Source organism: Eurosta solidaginis, chromosome 1 (genome assembly GCF_040869045.1).
Source record: "Eurosta solidaginis isolate ZX-2024a chromosome 1, ASM4086904v1, whole genome shotgun sequence".
Classification (NCBI taxonomy): domain Eukaryota; kingdom Metazoa; phylum Arthropoda; class Insecta; order Diptera; family Tephritidae; genus Eurosta; species Eurosta solidaginis.
The window spans coordinates 394942296-394965122 of NC_090319.1; the positions used below are offsets into that span (position 1 = coordinate 394942296).

Here is a 22827-nt window from a genome sequence, read left to right on the forward strand (position 1 = left end):
CACAGCTGATCGTCGATTAACGAATATCGATAAAAAATAGTTACTGAATAACGAAATCGTTATAGTTATCGATTCGCAAATAAAGCGATGGCAAATATCGTTAAAAAAGTTAGTGAATTCCACTACTGATTTGTCACAAGAGAGAGCAATAATTTGTGCACGTAGTTGTGGCTGGCGATTTTGTAGCCGAAACAACTAGTAAGTTCTGGAAATCGAAGAGCCTAGAAGTATGCAGCGTAAACTATAAAAGCGGGGCAAGCGAGTAAGAAGTAATTCAGTTTGATTTGAGATTTGGATTAAGCGCTATCTAGCGAGCTATAGCAGTATTATTTTGTATAGTAGAGTTTCATTTGAGCTGTCAATCAGTTTGGTTATTAAGCAAGCTATTCGTTGCAAAGTATAAGTGTTATTGTGAAGTACTTGAATAAAGGTCATTTTGCATTATTACATATTGGAGTTATTTATTCAACAGTTTAGCGATACGAACTTAGCAGAGGGTTGCAAATAAGAGGATTTGCAGCAAATTCGTTACAATATGTACATATGTAGTATGTATGTATATACAGAAAGTTTGTAAGAAATCTCTCTTAGAAAAGGACAATAAAGAAATGGAAATAATGCGGCTGGTCAGTTGTCGTGTCACGACTAGTTACAATAGAAATGTAGCACGTGGTATACATACATACATACATATATAAGTGCATACGTAGTTGTACAAAAATGTTCGCTATAACAAATATTTCAATTGATTTTTTCTCGTACATATGTATGTACATCAATATTATGTAATTGATTTAGTATTTTTACGATCGACGAATAAACAAATTTAGTTGATTCAAAGGCAATGGTTAGCGAAGACTCACAAATAAAAAACATCCAATTCACTTCGATTTCGTTCATTTAGAAATTTTGCTATGAACACAACACCCAAAATCGCGCTCAGAAAACAGGAAAAACTAAATACTAAAACAAAGAACAAGAAAATCAAAAAGAACATTTTGCAGCAGTGCGTCACTTGAGTCGGGCACCTTTGGTTAATTAAGACAGTAAAGCAGTCCGTGTGGTTGGCAAATGAGTATTTGCATACCAAAGTGTTAATAAACACAAACATTTAAATAATAATATTTGTTGCATTTTAGTATTTATTTATCTTAATTGCTTAATTCACATCAATTACACTGTACAACAGCAACTGCGCAACAAAGTAGCCATGGTATTTTCTTGAAAGGTGGCATCGCACCGAGAGATCTTTCTAAATAAACGAAGAGTCTAGATCATTTAGTTTTCTCTTAATTTACATTTAGAGGTTAAACTGGTCAAAAGGTTTCCTTCATGTCATCCGTCCACGCTTTGGTTCGTAATGTATATGGATGCTTATAGCGTTTTCTTTTCTGCCAAAAGTGTTACGCTTTCTGTACGTCGCGCAAGGGTTGTAAATATATTTTGTTCTATTCTAAAAAGCAGGTAACGCCTTTACGGGGTAGGAGTAACTCTATTAAGGCTTTACCATTTATTTAGGCAACAATTTATTTCAGAAAGGAAAACTCTATGAAACTAAGTAAAATTTTATACGAATACTTGTAAAAAAAAGGAGTGCCAAAAAAAAACTGTTTGTACGTACATAGTAAATATTTATAATTTTAACAAAAGAGATTCGCAAAATTTTCGTTGCTTCTACTATTTATATGACAAAAAGCAAATATGCGTAAAGAAACGTTTAAAATAAAAGCTGTTTTGCAGCTGCACAGTGGTCGATTTGCCATCGTTAACGACGGAAAATAGACATTTGCCAAAATTTTCGGTGACAAAAATGTATCTCATTTAATCTAAAGTGTAGTGTTTTTTTTATTTATATCGAGTTATGTTGTATGTATGTATTATATATGTATTTATAGGTGATCTGTCTATTTGTTGCTTATAAAACGTAGTTGAAGTGAAGTGCAGTGGCAATGTGATTTTGGTACGATTTAACTTGACTTCCGTGGATTAGAACTTAATGATGTCGATATTCTTTGTCCTAAATATGTATATAAATTGAACAGCTATCAACCGCTACCCTTGTTGCACTTTATAGGACCATCGCACAAGACGCGAGTTTCTCGTAAAATAACTTAAAAAACAGCAACAAAACGAACTTTTGAAAATACGAAAATTAAATAACTAATTCGCCGGAAAATTTAAGTTTTATAGAATACTTAGGTTATTCAGATACCGAAAATGCGAATTTTGTAAGGAGTTTTCAACACTTCTCGAATGTTAGAATATTTTCCAAAATTGTGTTGAACTTGGTTTGCAAGTTTTCAGGCTATAATCATAATAGACTGATTTTAAACATTCATTACAGCTTAACTAAGTTTTGATTTCAAATAAAATCAATGGGAATTTAGAGTGCGCAAGTGATGAGAGATTCGGTTTTTACAATAACATACTCGAATATTATCACTTTACTTATCACTTTTTTTATTGTGCCAATTTCTGATGTACTTTCTTTAAAAATATTTGCTTTCATTACCTTTCAAGTATTTTACTTTCATACCAAACTTTTTATATAAACAAATACGTACAGCCGTTGGAAAATAACAAAGACCGATACAAATTGGGGGGACTTTTATCTAATCTTTTTGATGTTGCTTTACCTGGGACTTGAACCTACAACCTTGGGTATAGTAGGCGAGCACCACACCACGGCCTTCGGAATAAAAAAAAATACTTAAGAACAAACAAAGAACCTAACCAAATGAATGGCGTTCTTAAGGTAAAGGGTTTCTTAAAATTTGGTTGCATAATCCGTAATCACTGCAGTTCGACGGACATTATTAAGGACGCATTGTTCATAAGAACTGAAAGAAGAGTAATTTTTGTTAAGATTAAATCAACGAATTTCCATTTCACTCTATATCTTTAGGTAATATTAAATAAAAAGTTACCACCAGGTAAACAATTCATCACTTCACTCCGATACTTACAGTCTTTACTATAAACGTTATCAAATGCATCCTCAATCGATTCACACAAACTCGGCGATAGCGAACTCGCCTTCTTGCAATCGATATTTAAGCCGAGCATTTTCATTTGCCGTTTTTGTTGTTCCTGATGTTCAGCGACTAACTCTTGTTGTAATTGTTGTAAACGAAAATCGACACCACTGCCAACACAATGTGATTGTTGTTGCTGCGACTGCTGTTGTAATCCACTATCAATATTCTCACAACCAGCAGCATTACTAACACCAATACCAACACCACTACCACTATGACCACAATTATTATTTAGAATAGACAATGTGCCGCTACCAGAGCCACATAACAGTGCTGCCAATTCGCTAGTATCAGTGTTGTAAACACAATTTGATTCCTGTTGTTGTTGCTGTTGCTGATGATGGTGATTCACCGGCGATGGTGAGAGTGATGAAACAGTTGAAGCAGGTGAAGAGCACAATGAATGAAAATGTTGTTGGACATCGTGATAGCCATTTATTAGATTTGGATTACAAGATTGTTGTTGTTGTTGCGATTGTAATTGCTGCAACGTTGCATCAATATCTTTTTGATTATTTAGCTCTTCATTGCCCAAACCATTGCTAGCACACCACATTAGATCGTCGGCAGTAAGAAGAGGCAAGTCTTCTTGCTCGTTCATTGGAATATATGGAGCCCGCATAGTCATGTCGATATCATCGTCAACATTCATTGTCATAAATGCAAATCCATCATCTTGGGTGAGGGAGTTGGGACTGCATAACGATGGTAAACTACTCGCATCGGGGCTCTGTAGTAGAAAACATAGAGGAAATATTGAGGTTAATATAAATCAAATCTTTATTTTAGAAAAAACAAAATTGAGCCCTGCTTACTTTAGGAATTTCGACTGAATATTTCCTGAAATCGTCTAAAATTATTCCAAAAATAATGCTGAAACAACCCGTATAGTTCAGGAATACCAAATGATCCGAAGGTAGTGCCGAAAAGAATCCTGAAATAGTCCCAAACTCATCACGACAACAATTCCCAAAAAGTCTCAAAAATATTTCCTTGAATAACTACTAGCGAAGTTGTCCTAGAACAATTCCGACATAGTTCCACAATGAGCCCGTGCACAGTACCAAAACGGTCCAGAAATAGCACCGAACTGATCCTGAGATAGTCCCGAAATGTTCCCGAAAACGATCGGAAATCACCTCGAATTAGTTCAATAACCAATACCGAAAAAATATGCCAAAATTGTCGTTTAATAAATTCGATATGCACCCCCACAACAATGGTCCTGAAGAAGTCTCGAAATAATCCTCATGTGATCTCGAAAGACCCCAGAATTATCCATCTCAGTTCAGGACACTGTCACCTTTTCAAAAATTGCAGAAATCCCAGAGTTATCTATCTACCTCCATATATTAAAACACGCCACACGCAAATTTTCCAACTCCTTTTTCCAACGCAACGTATGGCTGATTTGGATGAAATATGCACAAATTTGTAGGAAATAAGATTCTTCAGTGCATAGGGGGTAGTTTTGGTACGTAGGGGAAGTAGCATCTGATATATGTATATACCAAAATATATCGATGTTATATTAGTTGAGAAAAGTGGAAAGAATTGGAAAAGAAGGTAGGAACCAACACACCTATACAAGGTTTTCTTTGCATAACCCATATCTCCTGAACCGCTTAAGTCACATTACTGAAACTTTGCATAGATGCCAATACTGTTAAAGCCAGAGTTTTAAAGAAAATTGTAGTATATTGGAAAAGCGCCGTGGAACTTCCCATACAAAATTAGTTTTCCATAATCAAATATCTGTAATCACTGAATCTACATCATTTGTATTCGCTAGATATTGCTAATGTGGGAAGTCTGGAAAAGGAAGTATGGACGCATAGAATTATATTATCATAAATGTATGTTATTACGTAATACCAAAGATAAATCGTAACTTAATTTTAGTATAGCTCATTCGCATGGTCAAGCCTATTTTATCAAGATACTAGCTTATGCCCGTGGGTTTTACCCCACGTTTCTATAAAAATATGCAAGCTACACGCAACTGGCCATGTATGTATGTTTGTAACAGGATTCCCCTCGCGTAGGTGAGGTTGACAATTGAGTTGCAGAAGCTCTGAAGCTATAAAGGTTTGTATTGCGCTCATCAATCCCTTGATTCGCGCGAACGATCGTCTTGAGCTTCATTTATAGGGATAGGAAATTTGAGGCATTTAAAATTGAAAAGACAAATCTATCGATGTCAATGGATTCCTTGGTTTTAAACTTTTTTGTTTTCGAAATTTTCCGATAAAATTAATTGCTTCAATGACATTCGTAAAAGTTTTGTGATGAAATAACGAAGCATAAATATTATGGGCCCTTTTTAAGGCTCAAAAGAACTAATAAACTCAATCGGATATGCACAGCTTGGGACTCTTCCGCGACTGTGTTAATAGAGTGATAAGTTGTCTTGGTTCTAGTGATATTAACATCCTCATTTTAAGGTGCCTAAAATGCCTTTTCTCAAAGCCATTTATAGTTTGTAAAGATAGATTCAATATTTGGAAGAAACATTAGCTATTAAAGCTTCAGGTGATGTCATAATTTCTCAAAAACTTGCAGAAGAAATCAAATCTGTTAGTAAAGAAATATGAATTTTGCCATAATTAATTTCAAGAAGATGTTTAGCAAAAGCTGCTGCTGAAGTGTTTTCGCCAAAATGCCCTCTCATTTTTCTAAAGAGAGTAAATTTTTGTACGTAAAGGCGTCTATAGGCGAAAAAGCACGCATTTACTTCAACTGGGGCTGTTCCAGCAAGTAACCGGAAAGCACCACCTTTGGGATGATTACTAGACTTTAAATTCTGAGGAGTTCGGTCTAAAACTTGCAGCGACTGTTTATGAGTCATGGTGCACACATCGCACACCATCACTTTGGCGTGACCGTTTACTTATGTTGCACATCGGTGTATCAGATGTTTGCAGACAGTGCTCATTTAAATGCGGAGTTGTACGTCCACCACACAAAGAGTATCCGCGGTATCTGAGAAAGTAACTGTCATAGTGATTTCTCTTTTTGCTCTTACATCAATTAATCAAATTAAACAGAAATGTTTTTTTCCGGTTCCCCCAGGCGTATCCAAAAATACCAACCCTAAAGATAACATAAAAGAATACTAAAGGAATACCAGCCAAACCCAACTCTGCAATCAAACTTTACGTGTTGAAATAACCTAAGTTTTTAAGGCAGCCATAGTTCTGAAAAATGCCATTTGTAGGGAAGATGCCACGCTCGCTTGAAAGTTTTTCACAAAAAGCTCAAATACTAAGAACGATCCATTAACACCGTATTTTACAGAGGAGTAGAAATTATGAGAGAGGGACTGTGGCATATCTGAAATAAAAAGAAATTTGTATGTCCCATGTGTAGAAATCTCCATGCTAGCTGAAATTTGCATATCCCTTGTCAAAGGAATAAGATGGGTCGAATAATCGATCCTGGGCGCTACTATTAATGAGTGATGAAATGTTACCAGAGATGAGTGATTACCTCCCCTTCTTCAAAAATATACATTTAACCTATAGATCCTTTCAGATTATTGGCCAGCTGTGTGTTAAATTTCATCCAAATCAGTTCAGCTGTGCATTCTTTCGAAAAGTATTCTGATTTGTGATTCGTTTTGTTTTGTTAATTTCCTCACAGGGTGGATAATTAATGTTTGTACATTGGAACGTAATCCCTTGTCAAATTTGGTTTAGACCGGTTTGTCACTGTTTGCGGCTTGCGCCATCATCAAATTTGACGGGTATGACGGAAACTCAATTTTAAGATTTATTTCTACTGAACTCTACTGCACTTTCCTCTCATAAAATTGAAATTCATCTTTTCTTTTTTTTACTTACCTTCGATGCTACACTTGGCGAAAGTAAATGCTGAGAGCAAGTTGTATCATTTGATTCCTCCCGATAATTAATAAATGGATCAATACGCACAACCGGTTTGTTGCAGTTGCTGGTAATATTATTATTATTATTGTTGTTGGGCAATGTGACAGCATTCAAATCGCTATTGCACGTCTGTTGTTGCTGTGAATTAACGGAGTTATTTTTTCTATTGGCATTATTATTGTTGTTGTTTTGATTATTTGCGCTGCTATTAGTGCTATCGTTACCAAGATTCGGTGTGTCCGGCGATGACGAGCTCCTGCTTGAATCTAATGAACTATAGTCATCGGGCAAGAAACCACCATAAGAGTATGAGCACAAGCCCAACAACATTTCACCGCAAAATGGTGCAGTTTCATCGAGCCGCATGCAACCCTCGACAGAAGCTGGTGTAAAATTTGGTAGATCATCGGGTTCTTCCTTTAGCACTACAATAAAGAAAGTAAAACAGAAGAGTTAAGTTATAATATCGTATTAACAGAAATAGTATAAAAATGATAATGAATGCAAGGAATTATAAAAATAAATTAAGACAAAGTTATTATTGCATTGAAGACGTTAGGGCATTGAATAAAACGAACGAATACGGCCTAAGATGAGGGGATATGGGTAAGGTTTTCAGTTTGGCTGTTGAACAAACTTCTGGTAACACTATAGACACATTCAGTCTATGTCAATCAACAAGTCGATTAGACGAGTAGCAAATTTTACGTTGATTGAAAATCGACTAACTGGTTGGTATTCAATTTCATCATATTTTTTGTGATTAAAAAATGAAACGTAAAAATTTCATTAATTTCATTCTTTGTCATCAAAAAAAAATTTAATTGTTTGCTCAAACGTAGCAGGGTATAGTGGGTATGGAATTTATTTTTTAATTACGAGGAAGCCAAAAAATTTAAGTAAAAAATGTGAGCTGAAGATGGCTCGAATGGAAACAGTTAGTCGATTAGTGACAATCGATTATATATTACTAATCGATTATCTACAGCTCTAATATGAGCTTATAACGTACCCGCCGGATCTAACCTATGGAACTGCTATAAATCAACAAAAAGAAAATTTAATACATAGCTTAATAGAAGAAAAAGGTTGGGAGATTGTGAAAATGCGTACAAGCATGAAAAACCAGGAGTATAGACCCGAAGAACGTCTCAGAACAGGAATTATTGGGTAGTGGAAAAGCGTGTCAAGTGACATTGAATATAAAATATATTTCAAAAGTAAGAAAACCAAACAAAGTAAAATTCTGGTGCCTAAAATACGTCTTGAATTTGACTTCGCTATATTCTGTTGTCTTCGTTCTCGTACTGCACGTTCCCCCACTGCCATGTTATCAAACATACGCATACAGATGCAAACATTCGTTTAATTAACAGCGTCCAATTGAGTGAAATTAAAGTTTTTATAAATAAGTTGATTTATTTGAATTGTATTATTATTGACGCCTTTTTATGAAAGAGCTGACGAAAATTGTTTACTTAAATGCGCAACAATAGAATATAGGATTTTTTTCCATTACCCGCGAATAATATCTTTTCAAAACACGGTTGATTTATATTTTTTTTATTAAACGGTTTTATTTAGCTTGACTTGACAGGCTGCACGGCCGCTGTGAACGAATTTTGTAATTAAAATTTAAGTAACTTCCCGATAAGCTACAAGTTTGAAACTTGGAATATAGTTCAGAACCCGATGACATTGCAGTAATATGAAAAAAACTCCGATAGGTGGCGCAGGAATCGAGATATTCAAAAAATCGTATTTGTGGTCCGATTAGGCTCATATTTGGAACACATATTACATACATGAATAGAAAGCGGCACATGAAAAAAATTCGCTGCCAGGTGGCGCAAGGATCGAGATATTAAAAAAAATCGTATTTGTGGACCGATTAGGCTCATATTTGGAACACATATTACATACATGACTAGAAAGCGACATATGAAAAAAATCGCCGCCAGGTGGCGAAAGGAACGAGATATTAAAAAAATCGTATTTGTGGTCCGATTAGGCTCATATTTGGAACAAATATTACATACAGTCCGGTAGAAGTGGCATCAAAATATTTTGGAGTTGGAGGAGGGACGAGCATACGTGGCACAGAGTCGAGTAAAGTCTTTGGAAGGATTATGAGAACTAAGATTGTAACAAATGAACTGAATAGAATGAGAAATAATAGGCAATTAAATAAAGAACTTGAAAAACTTGAAAATAAAATAATTAAAAAATGTATTTAAGTTATACGGTTTTATTGAAAACAATAATTACACGAAGTAATAATAATACTAAAAGCTATAAAATAATTAGGTAGGCCCTAGGTACTATTCATCATACTCCTCATCAATCTAGGGCTTCGATCAGACAACTAAAGAAAAGCGTTGGACGCGTAAAATTTCTATTGATAGTCACAAGTAAGACCAACTGAACCTTAATCAGGTTATGCTACGCCTCGCATTTTTAGAAATTTAACTGGCCCAACGCTTTTATTTAATTGTCTGATCAACGCCCTAGATTGATGAGGAGTGTGATGACTAGTACCTAGGACCTACCTAATTATTTTCTAGCTTTTAGTATTATTATTACTTCGTGTAAGTATTGTTTTCAATAAAACCGTTTAACTTAAAAATTTTTTTTTTTATTTATTTTATTTTTTATTTTAAAAGGCAGGCAAGGTGCATGTATGGGTTGAATAGTGTAAATGGGATACATAAAGCTTAAACCCCGAAAATACAAAATTAATTTAATTTGCCGCAGTGACATTAAATAAAGCCAGTTAACTTAAATCTGGTTCTGTGACATGGGGCTTTGAGTTTTCATAAAAATGTCGATGGAGACGAATTAAATATAATTTACTTTAGCTCAATCTACGTTCGATTATCCATTAATAATCCACTAGCATTTGTTAGGATTTGGCAGGGATGCATCCTTTCCCTTTCCACCAAGTTACCTTAAATTGGTTGCATAACTATTTATGGGAACCACTCTACCCTCCAGTAGCAATTAATTACCGTCCAACAACTGTGCGGCCAGACCTCTTCGACGTAAGTTTTAATTCTTTATGGGACCAAAGTAAAGTTAATAAAAGGTTACATTTTTTGATCAAACTGGTTGACCAGTAATCAAGTCATTTTATGGTGAGACGAAATCAAAGCGAAGATCATGATTAGCACAAACTATTGAAATTGTATCGAAAGTATGAGAAATGCTCTAAAACACAAAAGGATTTTGAGTACAATCACGTTATGATATTATGTCCGAGCAGGATCCTATGAGTCAACGAAAAACCGAGCAAAGAACTCGTTATTATAAAACAACTTAGAACGTTTTTTTGGCTGAAGGCAGTGGTTGGTTACTTTACTCCATCGTAAACAAGAGGGATAAATTAGTGCTCAACAGAAAATACATTATACTGGCGCGGCGTTAAAAGCTACTCCAGTGACCAGTAATCTGTAACTGAGAACCATTTTCACCCCAACGACAACTATGCAACTGTCAAGCTTTTTCTAAAAAGTATTATAATTTATGGATCTTCATATATGTCGTTAATCCCATCCATATTTCCAGATTTTAAAAATGATTTTCGATAACGGATTAAAACGTAATACGGGGCCATATCGTATCATAGAGTTTGCGTCGGATGTTGAAAGGCTGGCACATTTAGCGAATGCGGACGCACCCGTGGAATACACTGAAAGGGTAAAGATTCAGAGCTTTATAAATCGCATACGGGACGTCCAAACAAAGCGAGCTAAATGAGCAAATCCAAAGCAAACATTCGCAGAAACGGTATCACACGCTCTGATTCAGGAAACAGCGTCGCTTCTGTGTAAGCCAGTTTAAAAGCACGCCGTGTGGAAGTAGAAAGGCCAGAGTGGGTAGACGCAATATTGGAGGCGCTGAAAGGATCGCAAAAGCGGAGTGAAAAAGTTATCAAATGCTTCAAATGCGGGAAGCCCGGTCACATTACACGTCACTGTGCTCTTGATCCTAGTAGTTCCAACAATGTGGGTGGCCGTAAACGCAAAGCTGGAGGAGTTGAGCAAGAGCGTGTCAGATATAAAGAACGAAAACTTGCCCCAGCTATTGAATGTCGTGTGATATTTGTGTCGTAAATTGGTAGAAAATCGAGCAGTCTTACCGTCAGAGGGAATGTGGATGGCAAAGAACGTGTACTGACTGTAGATACGGGCGCATCTCATTCCTTGATTCGATCTGAATTGGTCTACAGGAGAGTAAAGTCATTACCTGGAGCAAGGTTGCGTACGGTCGCTGGCGAGTATAACCAAGTCCGGGGAGAAGTGATCTGTGAAGTCTTAATTGATGAGATCATGGTTTTACACAAATTCGTTGTGGCGGAGATTGTTGATGAAGTTATATATAGGTTTCTTGTAGGGAGATTTGGTACTGCTATACAACCCTCACCGGCGGAAAGGTGTTCCATCCAAATTTTGGTGCAGTTGGGAAGGCCCGAGCAGAGTTATGAAGAGCATCAGTGATGTCATCTACCGTATACAAACAATTGGGAAACCACGGAATAGAAGGGTGGTTCATTTGGAGAGGCTAGCAGCGTTTAGATCGAGAGATTTGTCTGATCGGGACGACCAGACTTAGGTGGAGGGAAGTGTTACGAATATTAGCAACACTAAGGGGTACTGTCATCTCTAAGCGATGCTAAGCAGTGACTTGTATGCACATCAATAGGCCAATTATTATGTATACACATATGTACGTACACGCAACGGAGAAGAAACGCACAAACACATGCAAATATCTTATCTGAGATGCTCCCAAAAGTATGCAATTATAATTGTGGAAGGAAGTGTCGCTCACAAATACACGCGCATATGAGAAGCTATACACGTGCATCTGTAGTTATTATTATATAGCACTAACTAGTAAGTTCTGGAAATGGAAGCGCCTAGAAATATGTGAACAAGGAAACCGCACAGTATAAAAGCAGCAACAGTAGAGGCGCGACAATCAGTTTCATTTAAGCAAGCTATTGGTTGTGAAGTATCAGTGTTATTGTGAAGTACTTTAATAAAGGCCATTTTGCATTATTAAATATTGGAGTTATTTATTCAACAGTTTAGTGATTCGAACTTAGCAGAAGGTTGCAAATAAGAGGATTTGCAGTACATTTGTTACAATATTTATTTATTTATTTAGCTCAATGGTTTACAAACCTATCAAACTAATAATTAATATTTAATATTTAAAAAATTTATGAATAGTACAATAATAGTAATTGTTTGAATTCATTACGTTTAGCAAATATGTCAAAATTTATTTCTCTAGATAGCAAGTTAAATTCAGTTATAGTCTGATAATAAGTTCATTCTTAGCATACTTTGTTTTGCAAAAGATCAACAGCAAACAAATCATTATGACGCAGACATCTTGTTGGTATATTAAGTTTTATGCAATGTAATAAATAAGGACAGCCGATAGCTCCATTTAAGACATCATTAAGAACTACTAAACCGGAAATCAATCTTCTACTGGCAAGAGTATGCAAACTAATCAATTTGCAACGGGAAACATAAGATGGAATAGGTAAATCGAACCTAATACCGGACAAGGCATTTAAACGAAGTATAAATGCTTATAGTTTTTATTGAGGCAGTCTGTAAGATCATTTAAATAGATTACAGTTACAGCATACTCATACATACATAGGGCTGTTTCACGACGTTCCATTCTGACTACTGTCCTCCTCTGCATCCGATTAGCACAAATTCGGAGATAGTCATGAAAACTGTAGTGTGAAACTGTCGCTTTGAGTGATTGTTCGCTGCAGGGTTTTTTATGTTCGATACCTTAAGACATATAGAGCATAAACGGACTTTAAAGAATAAAGCAAATTATTACGTTTTGCTCCTCACTTAAGCTGCTATTACATTTTTTGTTTTTAATACATTTTCGAAGCTTGAAAAAAAAGGAAATTGTTTAAATAATATGGATGGTGCCATAAACTTCTATTAACCATATAAATTGGTTGAATTCATGTGGGGATAACAATAAATATTAATCTTAATCTCGACGTGGTTTACGTAGATATATCTGTTTGATACAAATGGGTAAGTAGGAACCCGGCGTTAATGTATGAAATAGAAAAAAAAAACTCTTTGAATTTCACATAAACAAATTAAAGAGGAAGGAAGCAGTTGGTCAGCATGTAAAAACAATCTTTTGACTTGGTACTATGTTTCTCAAAAACTAATTTCTTACCGCCAATGGCAATATTAAAGAGTAAAGCATTTAGCGTTTGTCGCCTTTTTGTATGCAGATTGCGCCTGCTCTATGACGCCTTTGTTATTTAATAATAATTTATTATAATTAATGCGTTATTTTCAATAAATATTGAGCAGCTTTATTGTATTTTTACGCCATATTTTGTGACGTTCTGATTGGCCGTAGTGCGTCAACTCAATTTTATTTATAACTAATTTTAATTCAGTTAATTTATACCTACATATTTACATTCGCCCTTAACTAGGGCTGAGATTTTTATGTGATATTTTTAACTATTCCTGAGTATTTTAATATATGAAGAACTTAACGAATATCCCAGTGTGGAATATCTGAATAGTGTTCCAGGGGTTTATAGATTCTTAATAAAAAAAATAATAATAAATGTAAGGCGCGATAACCTCCGAAAAGATCTAAACCCGAGCTTCTCTTCCAATTTGCGTCGTGCTCTTCTTGATTTTCCCTACAAATTGGCCGGACGGGACCTACATGTTTTATGCCGACTCCGAACGGCATCTTCAAGGCAGATGAGTTTTCACTGAGAGCCTTTCATGGCAGAAATATATTCGGAGTGCTTGCCAAACACTGCCAAGGGGCGACCCCGCTTAGAAAACTTTCTTCTAATTGAAAAACCTTATTTCTAAAATTTTGATGTTGCTTTGTCCGGGGTGTGTGTGGTAGGCGCAGCACGCTACCATCACACCACGGTGGCTAATATAAAAAAAATAAATGTAAGGCGCGATAACCTCCGAAGAGATCTAAGGCCGAGCTTCTCTTCCAATTTGCGTCGTGCTCCTCTTGATTTTCCCTACAAATTGGCCGGACGGGACCTACATGTTTTATGCCGACTCCGAACGGCATCTGCAAGGCAGATGAGTTTTCACTGAGAGCTTTTCATGGCAGAAATACACCCGGAGCGCTTGCCAAACACTGCCGAGGGGCGACTCCGCTTAGGAAAATTTTCTTCTAATTGAAAAATCTTATTTCTAAAATTTTCATGTTGCTTTGCCCGGGGTTTGAACTCAGGGCATACGGTGTGGTAGGCGGAGCACGCTACCATCACACTACGGTGGTCGTCGTCCACGGTGGCTAATAGGGAACGTAAAAAAATGTCGGAATTAAAATAAGGTCGGATTATCAATTAACATCTTATAATTACAAATTTATCGGCTATTTATGCTATCCGGACTTTATGCATGTCAAATGATGAACCGTATAGGTGTCTGTACATTGGAATAAGCTGATAGTAACTGTACTGGCTTTAACTGTCACACACTTAGATCTAAATAGTTCTATTCAAAAGAACTTCACTCAGAAAATTTTAAAAATGTATGACCTTTGCTTTTGATTTTTAGTTAGTCCTTTTCGGCAAGTAGTGATGTATTGATTTTATAGATCGGACGCTATTGAATTATAGCAGCTAGTAGTATTGGTATGCTTAACTTCGATAGGCGAGATTTTTCAGTTAGCCCCATAAAGTGCGCATATGTACATACATATATGTACGATTCATCTACTTGATCTATGTTGTTTAAAAAAAACGTGCAAATTACACGCTTGATATATTTGTTTGTGCGGAATTCTCTAAAAAAAATTAATTGGTTTCGTTTTTTTTAACTTGAAACCTCTGAGAGTGACAGTCCATTTTCTTGTGTCTAGCCGCACATGACTTACACATTTGCATTTTGGTTTATTTTGTTGGCGAGTTGTCAAATTAATAATGGGATAGACAGTAGAAACAGCAATCTACAGCCTACACATTCAATTCAATTTTTTTTTTTTTACTATGACAGAGAAATAAAAATGTGAAAACATTTTTAATGCTATTTAGTTATATAATTTGTGTTGCTCTTTCCTTATTTGTCACTCGCATTAAATGCATGGGGACATGGCTCAACTATATGTTTGGCTCATCTGATCAGCTGATTTTATTTTATTTTTTTCATTTCACTGGAGCTGGGATTGTCAAAAGGAGATGGCAAACTCAAAATGAAACCAACACATTGACAACATTTTCATAAAACACACAAAAAGTGCCAAGTTTTATGTTTTCATTCCATTCCATTCGCCTAACACCAACACGCAGATTTTGACAATCTGAACAAAGGTATTGTTGTTGCTGTAGAGATGACCCAACCATATAGTTGAGCCATGGCATGGGGATATAATGAATTTTTTTATGAATATAAATTAAGGTATCATCTATACTTTGTTGCTAAGCGGGGTATCGCCATAGTCCTCGATGGAAAGATATTACAATTTCAACCTTCAGTTATAGGCCTCAGCTTTGAAGTTAGCTTCCGCTTAACCTGTAACATCACATTCGTACCCATGAGAAATTTGTGGCATATCTTCTCCTGTATTCTTCTTAATATGAAACTTCAATTACTTAGGGCCCTAACCGTACCTCATATAACTTATTTTAAAGCTGGATATGGATATTAAACTATACCACGAATCCAAAAAGAAACTAAACAAGTAAGAACGGGACTGTCTTCGGCTGTGCCGAAGACTTCATACCTTTCATGAATGGGGCTGAACAATAATCTTATCCCGTTCGTAATCTCCGAATAATCGGATGTATAAGATAAGAAATATATAGTGAACAGATCTACATACCTTAACGATTTTTAAGATAAATATAAAATAAAAAACGGGTAGGTACTTTGTGTGAGGATGCAAAGTTTCAGGTTTTTTGTGGTCTGCGTGTAAAAACTATGACTACGAATCACGTATTTCAAAAATATATGACGAAAACGTAACTATTTGATGAAATTTGATGAATTTTGAAGATTCTAGCCGTAAAAAAGGGGTCAAAATGACAGTTTATATGAAGTATATAATATATATACGACCGATCTCTATGATTTTTTCAGACAACAATATATGCTATATACGTAAGCAATCAGTGAAATTTGAAGCTTATAGCTGTTAAAATGGGGTAGAAATTGCGAAAAGTTTCTTATCTGAACAATCGGTTGTATGAGATATATACTATATATACAACCGATCTCTATGATTTTTTCAGACAACAATATATGCTATATACGTAAGCAATCGGTGAAATTTGAAGCTTATAGCTGTTAAAATGGGGTAGAAATTGCGAAAAGTTTCTTATCTGAACAATCGGTTGTATGAGATATATACTATATATACAACCGATCTCTATGATTTTTTCAGACAACAATATATGCTATATAAGTAAATATTCGGTGAAATTTGAAGCTTCTAGCTGTTAAAATGGGGCTAAAATTTGCGAAAATATATATATATATACTATATATATATACTATATATACCACCATATATATACTATATATACCACCGATCTTTATGATTTTTTCAGACAACAATATATGCTATATACGTAAGCATTCGCTGAAATTTGAAGCCTCTAGCTCTTAAAATAGGGCAGTAATTACGAAAAGTTCCTTATCTGAACAATCGGTTGTGGGGGATATATACTATATATACGACCGATCTCATAAATTTTTTCAGGCAACAATATGTTCAATATACGAAAGTATATGGTGAAGTTTGAAGCTTCAATCTGTTAAATTGGGTAAGATATTACAAAAATCCTCTTTTTCTGAAAAATCGGTTGTATGGAGGATATATGCTATAGTGGTCCGATCCGGTCGGTTCCGACAAATGTCTAATCGGACACCCAAATACACCTGCTCACCAAATTTTATCAAGATATCTCAAAAATTGAGGGACTAGTTTGCATACAAACAGACAGACGGACAGACGGACAGACGGACAGACGGACAGACGGACAGACGGACATGGCTAAAACAACTCAGCTCTTCAACCTGATTATTTCGGTATACTTAATGGTGGGTCTATCTATTTTCCTTTAAGGACTTACAATTTTCGGTTTCGTGACGAAATTAATATACCATTTCATTTTCATGAAAGGTATAAAAACGGGTAGGTACTTTGTGTGAGGATGCAAAGTTTCAGGTTTTTTGTGGTCTGCGTGTAAAAACTATGACTACGAATCACGTATTTCAAAAATATATGACGAAAACGTAACTATTTGATGAAATTTGATGAATTTTGAAGATTCTAGCCGTAAAAAAGGGGTCAAAATGACAGTTTATATGAAGTATATAATATATATACGACCGATCTCTATGATTTTTTCAGACAACAATATATGCTATATACGTAAGCAATCAGTGAAATTTGAAGCTTATAGCTGTTAAAATGGGGTAGAAATTGCGAAAAGTTTCTTATCTGAACAATCGGTTGTATGAGATATATACTATATATACAACCGATCTCTATGATTTTTTCAGACAACAATATATGCTATATACGTAAGCAATCGGTGAAATTTGAAGCTTATAGCTGTTAAAATGGGGTAGAAATTGCGAAAAGTTTCTTATCTGAACAATCGGTTGTATGAGATATATACTATATATACAACCGATCTCTATGATTTTTTCAGACAACAATATATGCTATATAAGTAAATATTCGGTGAAATTTGAAGCTTCTAGCTGTTAAAATGGGGCTAAAATTTGCGAAAATATATATATATATACTATATATATATACTATATATACCACCATATATATACTATATATACCACCGATCTTTATGATTTTTTCAGACAACAATATATGCTATATACGTAAGCATTCGCTGAAATTTGAAGCCTCTAGCTCTTAAAATAGGGCAGTAATTACGAAAAGTTCCTTATCTGAACAATCGGTTGTGGGGGATATATACTATATATACGACCGATCTCATAAATTTTTTCAGGCAACAATATGTTCAATATACGAAAGTATATGGTGAAGTTTGAAGCTTCAATCTGTTAAATTGGGTAAGATATTACAAAAATCCTCTTTTTCTGAAAAATCGGTTGTATGAAGGATATATGCTATAGTGGTCCGATCCGGTCGGTTCCGACAAATGTCTAATCGGACACCCAAATACACCTGCTCACCAAATTTTATCAAGATATCTCAAAAATTGAGGGACTAGTTTGCATACAAACAGACAGACGGACAGACGGACAGACGGACATGGCTAAAACAACTCAGCTCTTCAACCTGATTATTTCGGTATACTTAATGGTGGGTCTATCTATTTTCCTTTAAGAACTTACAATTTTCGGTTTCGTGACGAAATTAATATACCATTTCATTTTCATGAAAGGTATAAAAATAGGTAGGTAATCTGTGTGAGGATGCAAAGCTTCACGTTTTTTGTGGTCTGCATGTAAAAACTATGGCTACGAATCACGTATTTCAAAAATATATGACGTAAACGTAACTTTTTGATGAAATTTGATGAATCTTGAAGCTTCTAGCCGTAAAAAAGGGGTCAATATGACAGTTTATATGAAGTATATAATATATATACAACCGATCTCTATGATTTTTTCAGACAACAATATATGCTATATACGAAAGCATTTTGTGAAATTTGAAGCTTCTAACTGTTAAAACGGGGCAGAAATTGCGCAAAGTTTCTTATCTGAACAATCGGTTGTATGAGATATATACTATGTATATCACCGATCTCAATGATTTTTTCAGACATCAATATATGCTATACACGTAAGCAGTTGGTGAAATTTGAAGCTTCTAGCTGTTGAAATGGGGTAGAAATTGCGAAAAGTTTCTTATCTGAACAATCGGTTGTATGAGATATATACTATATATAGAACCGATCTCTATGATTTTTTCAGACAACAATATATGCTATATACGTAAGCAATCAGTGAAATTTGAAGCTTATAGCTGTTAAAATGGGGTAGAAATTGCGAAAAGTTTCTTATCTGAACAATCGGTTGTATGAGATATATACTATATATACAACCGATCTCTATGATTTTTTCAGACAACAATATATGCTATATAAGTAAATATTCGGTGAAATTTGAAGCTTCTAGCTGTTAAAATGGGGCTAAAATTTGCGAAAATATATATATATATACTATATATATATACTATATATACCACCATATATATACTATATATACCACCGATCTTTATGATTTTTTCAGACAACAATATATGCTATATACGTAAGCATTCGCTGAAATTTGAAGCCTCTAGCTCTTAAAATAGGGCAGTAATTACGAAAAGTTCCTTATCTGAACAATCGGTTGTGGGGGATATATACTATATATACGACCGATCTCATAAATTTTTTCAGGCAACAATATGTTCAATATACGAAAGTATATGGTGAAGTTTGAAGCTTCAATCTGTTAAATTGGGTAAGATATTACAAAAATCCTCTTTTTCTGAAAAATCGGTTGTATGGATGATATATGCTATAGTGGTCCGATCCGGTCGGTTCCGACAAATGTCTAATCGGACACCCAAATACACCTGCTCACCAAATTTTATCAAGATATCTCAAAAATTGAGGGACTAGTTTGCATACAAACAGACAGACGGACAGACGGACAGACGGACAGACGGACATGGCTAAAACAACTCAGCTCTTCAACCTGATTATTTCGGTATACTTAATGGTGGGTCTATCTATTTTCCTTTAAGGACTTACAATTTTCGGTTTCGTGACGAAATTAATATACCATTTCATTTTCATGAAAGGTATAAAAATAGGTAGGTAATCTGTGTGAGGATGCAAAGCTTCACGTTTTTTGTGGTCTGCATGTAAAAACTATGGCTACGAATCACGTATTTCAAAAATATATGACGTAAACGTAACTTTTTGATGAAATTTGATGAATCTTGAAGCTTCTAGCCGTAAAAAAGGGGTCAATATGACAGTTTATATGAAGTATATAATATATATACAACCGATCTCTATGATTTTTTCAGACAACAATATATGCTATATACGAAAGCATTTTGTGAAATTTGAAGCTTCTAACTGTTAAAACGGGGCAGAAATTGCGCAAAGTTTCTTATCTGAACAATCGGTTGTATGAGATATATACTATGTATATCACCGATCTCAATGATTTTTTCAGACATCAATATATGCTATACACGTAAGCAGTTGGTGAAATTTGAAGCTTCTAGCTGTTGAAATGGGGTAGAAATTGCGAAAAGTTTCTTATCTGAACAATCGGTTGTATGAGATATATACTATATATAGAACCGATCTCTATGATTTTTTCAGACAACAATATATGCTATATACGTAAGCAATCAGTGAAATTTGAAGCTTATAGCTGTTAAAATGGGGTAGAAATTGCGAAAAGTTTCTTATCTGAACAATCGGTTGTATGAGATATATACTATATATACAACCGATCTCTATGATTTTTTCAGACAACAATATATGCTATATACGTAAGCAATCGGTGAAATTTGAAGCTTATAGCTGTTAAAATGGGGTAGAAATTGCGAAAAGTTTCTTATCTGAACAATCGGTTGTATGAGATATATACTATATATACAACCGATCTCTATGATTTTTTCAGACAACAATATATGCTATATAAGTAAATATTCGGTGAAATTTGAAGCTTCTAGCTGTTAAAATGGGGCTAAAATTTGCGAAAATATATATATATATACTATATATATATACTATATATACCACCATATATATACTATATATACCACCGATCTTTATGATTTTTTCAGACAACAATATATGCTATATACGTAAGCATTCGCTGAAATTTGAAGCCTCTAGCTCTTAAAATAGGGCAGTAATTACGAAAAGTTCCTTATATGAACAATCGGTTGTGGGGGATATATACTATATATACGACCGATCTCATAAATTTTTTCAGGCAACAATATGTTCAATATACGAAAGTATATGGTGAAGTTTGAAGCTTCAATCTGTTAAATTGGGTAAGATATTACAAAAATCCTCTTTTTCTGAAAAATCGGTTGTATGGAGGATATATGCTATAGTGGTCCGATCCGGTCGGTTCCGACAAATGTCTAATCGGACACCCAAATACACCTGCTCACCAAATTTTATCAAGATATCTCAAAAATTGAGGGACTAGTTTGCATACAAACAGACAGACGGACAGACGGACAGACGGACAGACGGACAGACGGACATGGCTAAAACAACTCAGCTCTTCAACCTGATTATTTCGGTATACTTAATGGTGGGTCTATCTATTTTCCTTTAAGGACTTACAATTTTCGGTTTCGTGACGAAATTAATATACCATTTCATTTTCATGAAAGGTATAAAAATGTGGAAAGGTTCATATATTGTAAAAGAAAGTTCGACTACAGTTCGTCATACGCAACAACAACGTATAGAAACCTACCCCAGTATCCGAAATATTTTTTGTTCTTATATAAAAAGTAATTATATTTCAACAACCTTAATATCTTTACGAGCAAATTTTAAAAATCTTCAAAAGCTGTAGTCGCCTTCAGATTATTCTGTGCTGTGGAATTCGTTACTTAATACAATAAAATGTATAAAGTCATATGGATGCCTAAAAACTCGCCTTAGCTTTCAACTTTTTTCAGAAAGCAGCAGCATGGAGAAGAGTTAGGTTTTATATAATTAAAAAACTAGCAACAGAAGTAAGTTTTGCACCTTTTTAAGGTTTCCAATTATTACTCTTTATCTTAAAAGAAGATAATGGAAGGCTAGGAAATATGACATGGCTATGAGTAAATGAATATAAGCTAAATGGAAGTACATATGTTAACAAAAAGTGATAATCTTCTCAATTACGCAGAATGTTTTTTAGAAAGGGAGGTTTTGAACACGAAAATCGATAAAAAATTTAAAGTATTCATTATGTTTATTGCGCATTCTATTAGCATTTTCAATGCTAATATATTTTCTATACATCACACTTCAACGTATCGACAAGAAAGAATTAATTTTTATTTTATTATTTTCGTGTATTTCTGCTGCATTTTTTCTTCAATTTTTTTGTCGCCTTCCCTCCCAATACGGTTTCAGTACTGGTGCAAGTGTATAAACTATATTCCAAGAAACTAACGAAATACAAGAGAAATACAGTCTAGTTTGTTAAAAACAAACAAGCATGGTGGAATAACCAGGTGAAGCAGGTGAAGTAAGCCGTCAGTTTTCTTGCTCCAAATTCTTCATTCGGCTAACTGAAAATTTTACAACAATGTTGTCCTCGAAAAACATTTGTTAAACATTTCGATCATATTGCGGACGTTTCCATCAAATATGTTTAATTTGCTCCAAAAAAATGTAAACATGTCTTTGTAAAAACAAACTGTTATATCCAACCAAGTGTTTTCTCTTCGGCAGCGCTACCCAAGAACTTTTTTAAACGGTTTTATTTAGGTTGACTTGACAGGCTGAACGGCCGTTGTGAACGAATCTTGTAATTAAAATTTAAGTAGCTTCCCGATAAGCTACAAGCTTGAAACTTGGAATGTAGTTCAGAACCCGATGACAATGTAATAATAAGAAAAAAATCGCCGCTAGGTGGCGCAAGGATCGAGATATTCGCAAAATTCGCATTTGTGGTCCGATTTGGCTCATATTTGGAACACATAATACATACAAGAATAGAAATCGACCTGTGAAAAAAATCGCCGCTAGGTGGCGCATGGATCGAGATATTCACAAAAATCGTATTTGTGGTCCGATTTGGCTCATATTTGGAACACATAATACATGCAAGAATAAAAAGCGACTTATGAAAAAAAAATGATCAGACAATTAAATAAAAGCGTTG

The 22827-nt window shown here is 34.8% G+C and overlaps 1 protein-coding gene across 4 annotated transcripts in view; it reads right to left on the reverse strand.

Annotated features, from left to right (window-relative positions):
* sima (similar) overlaps positions 1 to 22827 on the reverse strand; it is a 309049-nt gene that overhangs the window by 53243 nt on the left and 232979 nt on the right. For all 4 annotated transcript variants that reach the window (XM_067763673.1, XM_067763670.1, XM_067763671.1 and 1 more), the window contains 2 exons: positions 6881 to 7350; positions 2967 to 3768 (listed from right to left, as the gene is read on the reverse strand). In XM_067763673.1, the coding sequence (XP_067619774.1) occupies positions 2967 to 3768; positions 6881 to 7350 (1272 nt within the window). The remainder of the gene's footprint in view (positions 1 to 2966; positions 3769 to 6880; positions 7351 to 22827) is intronic.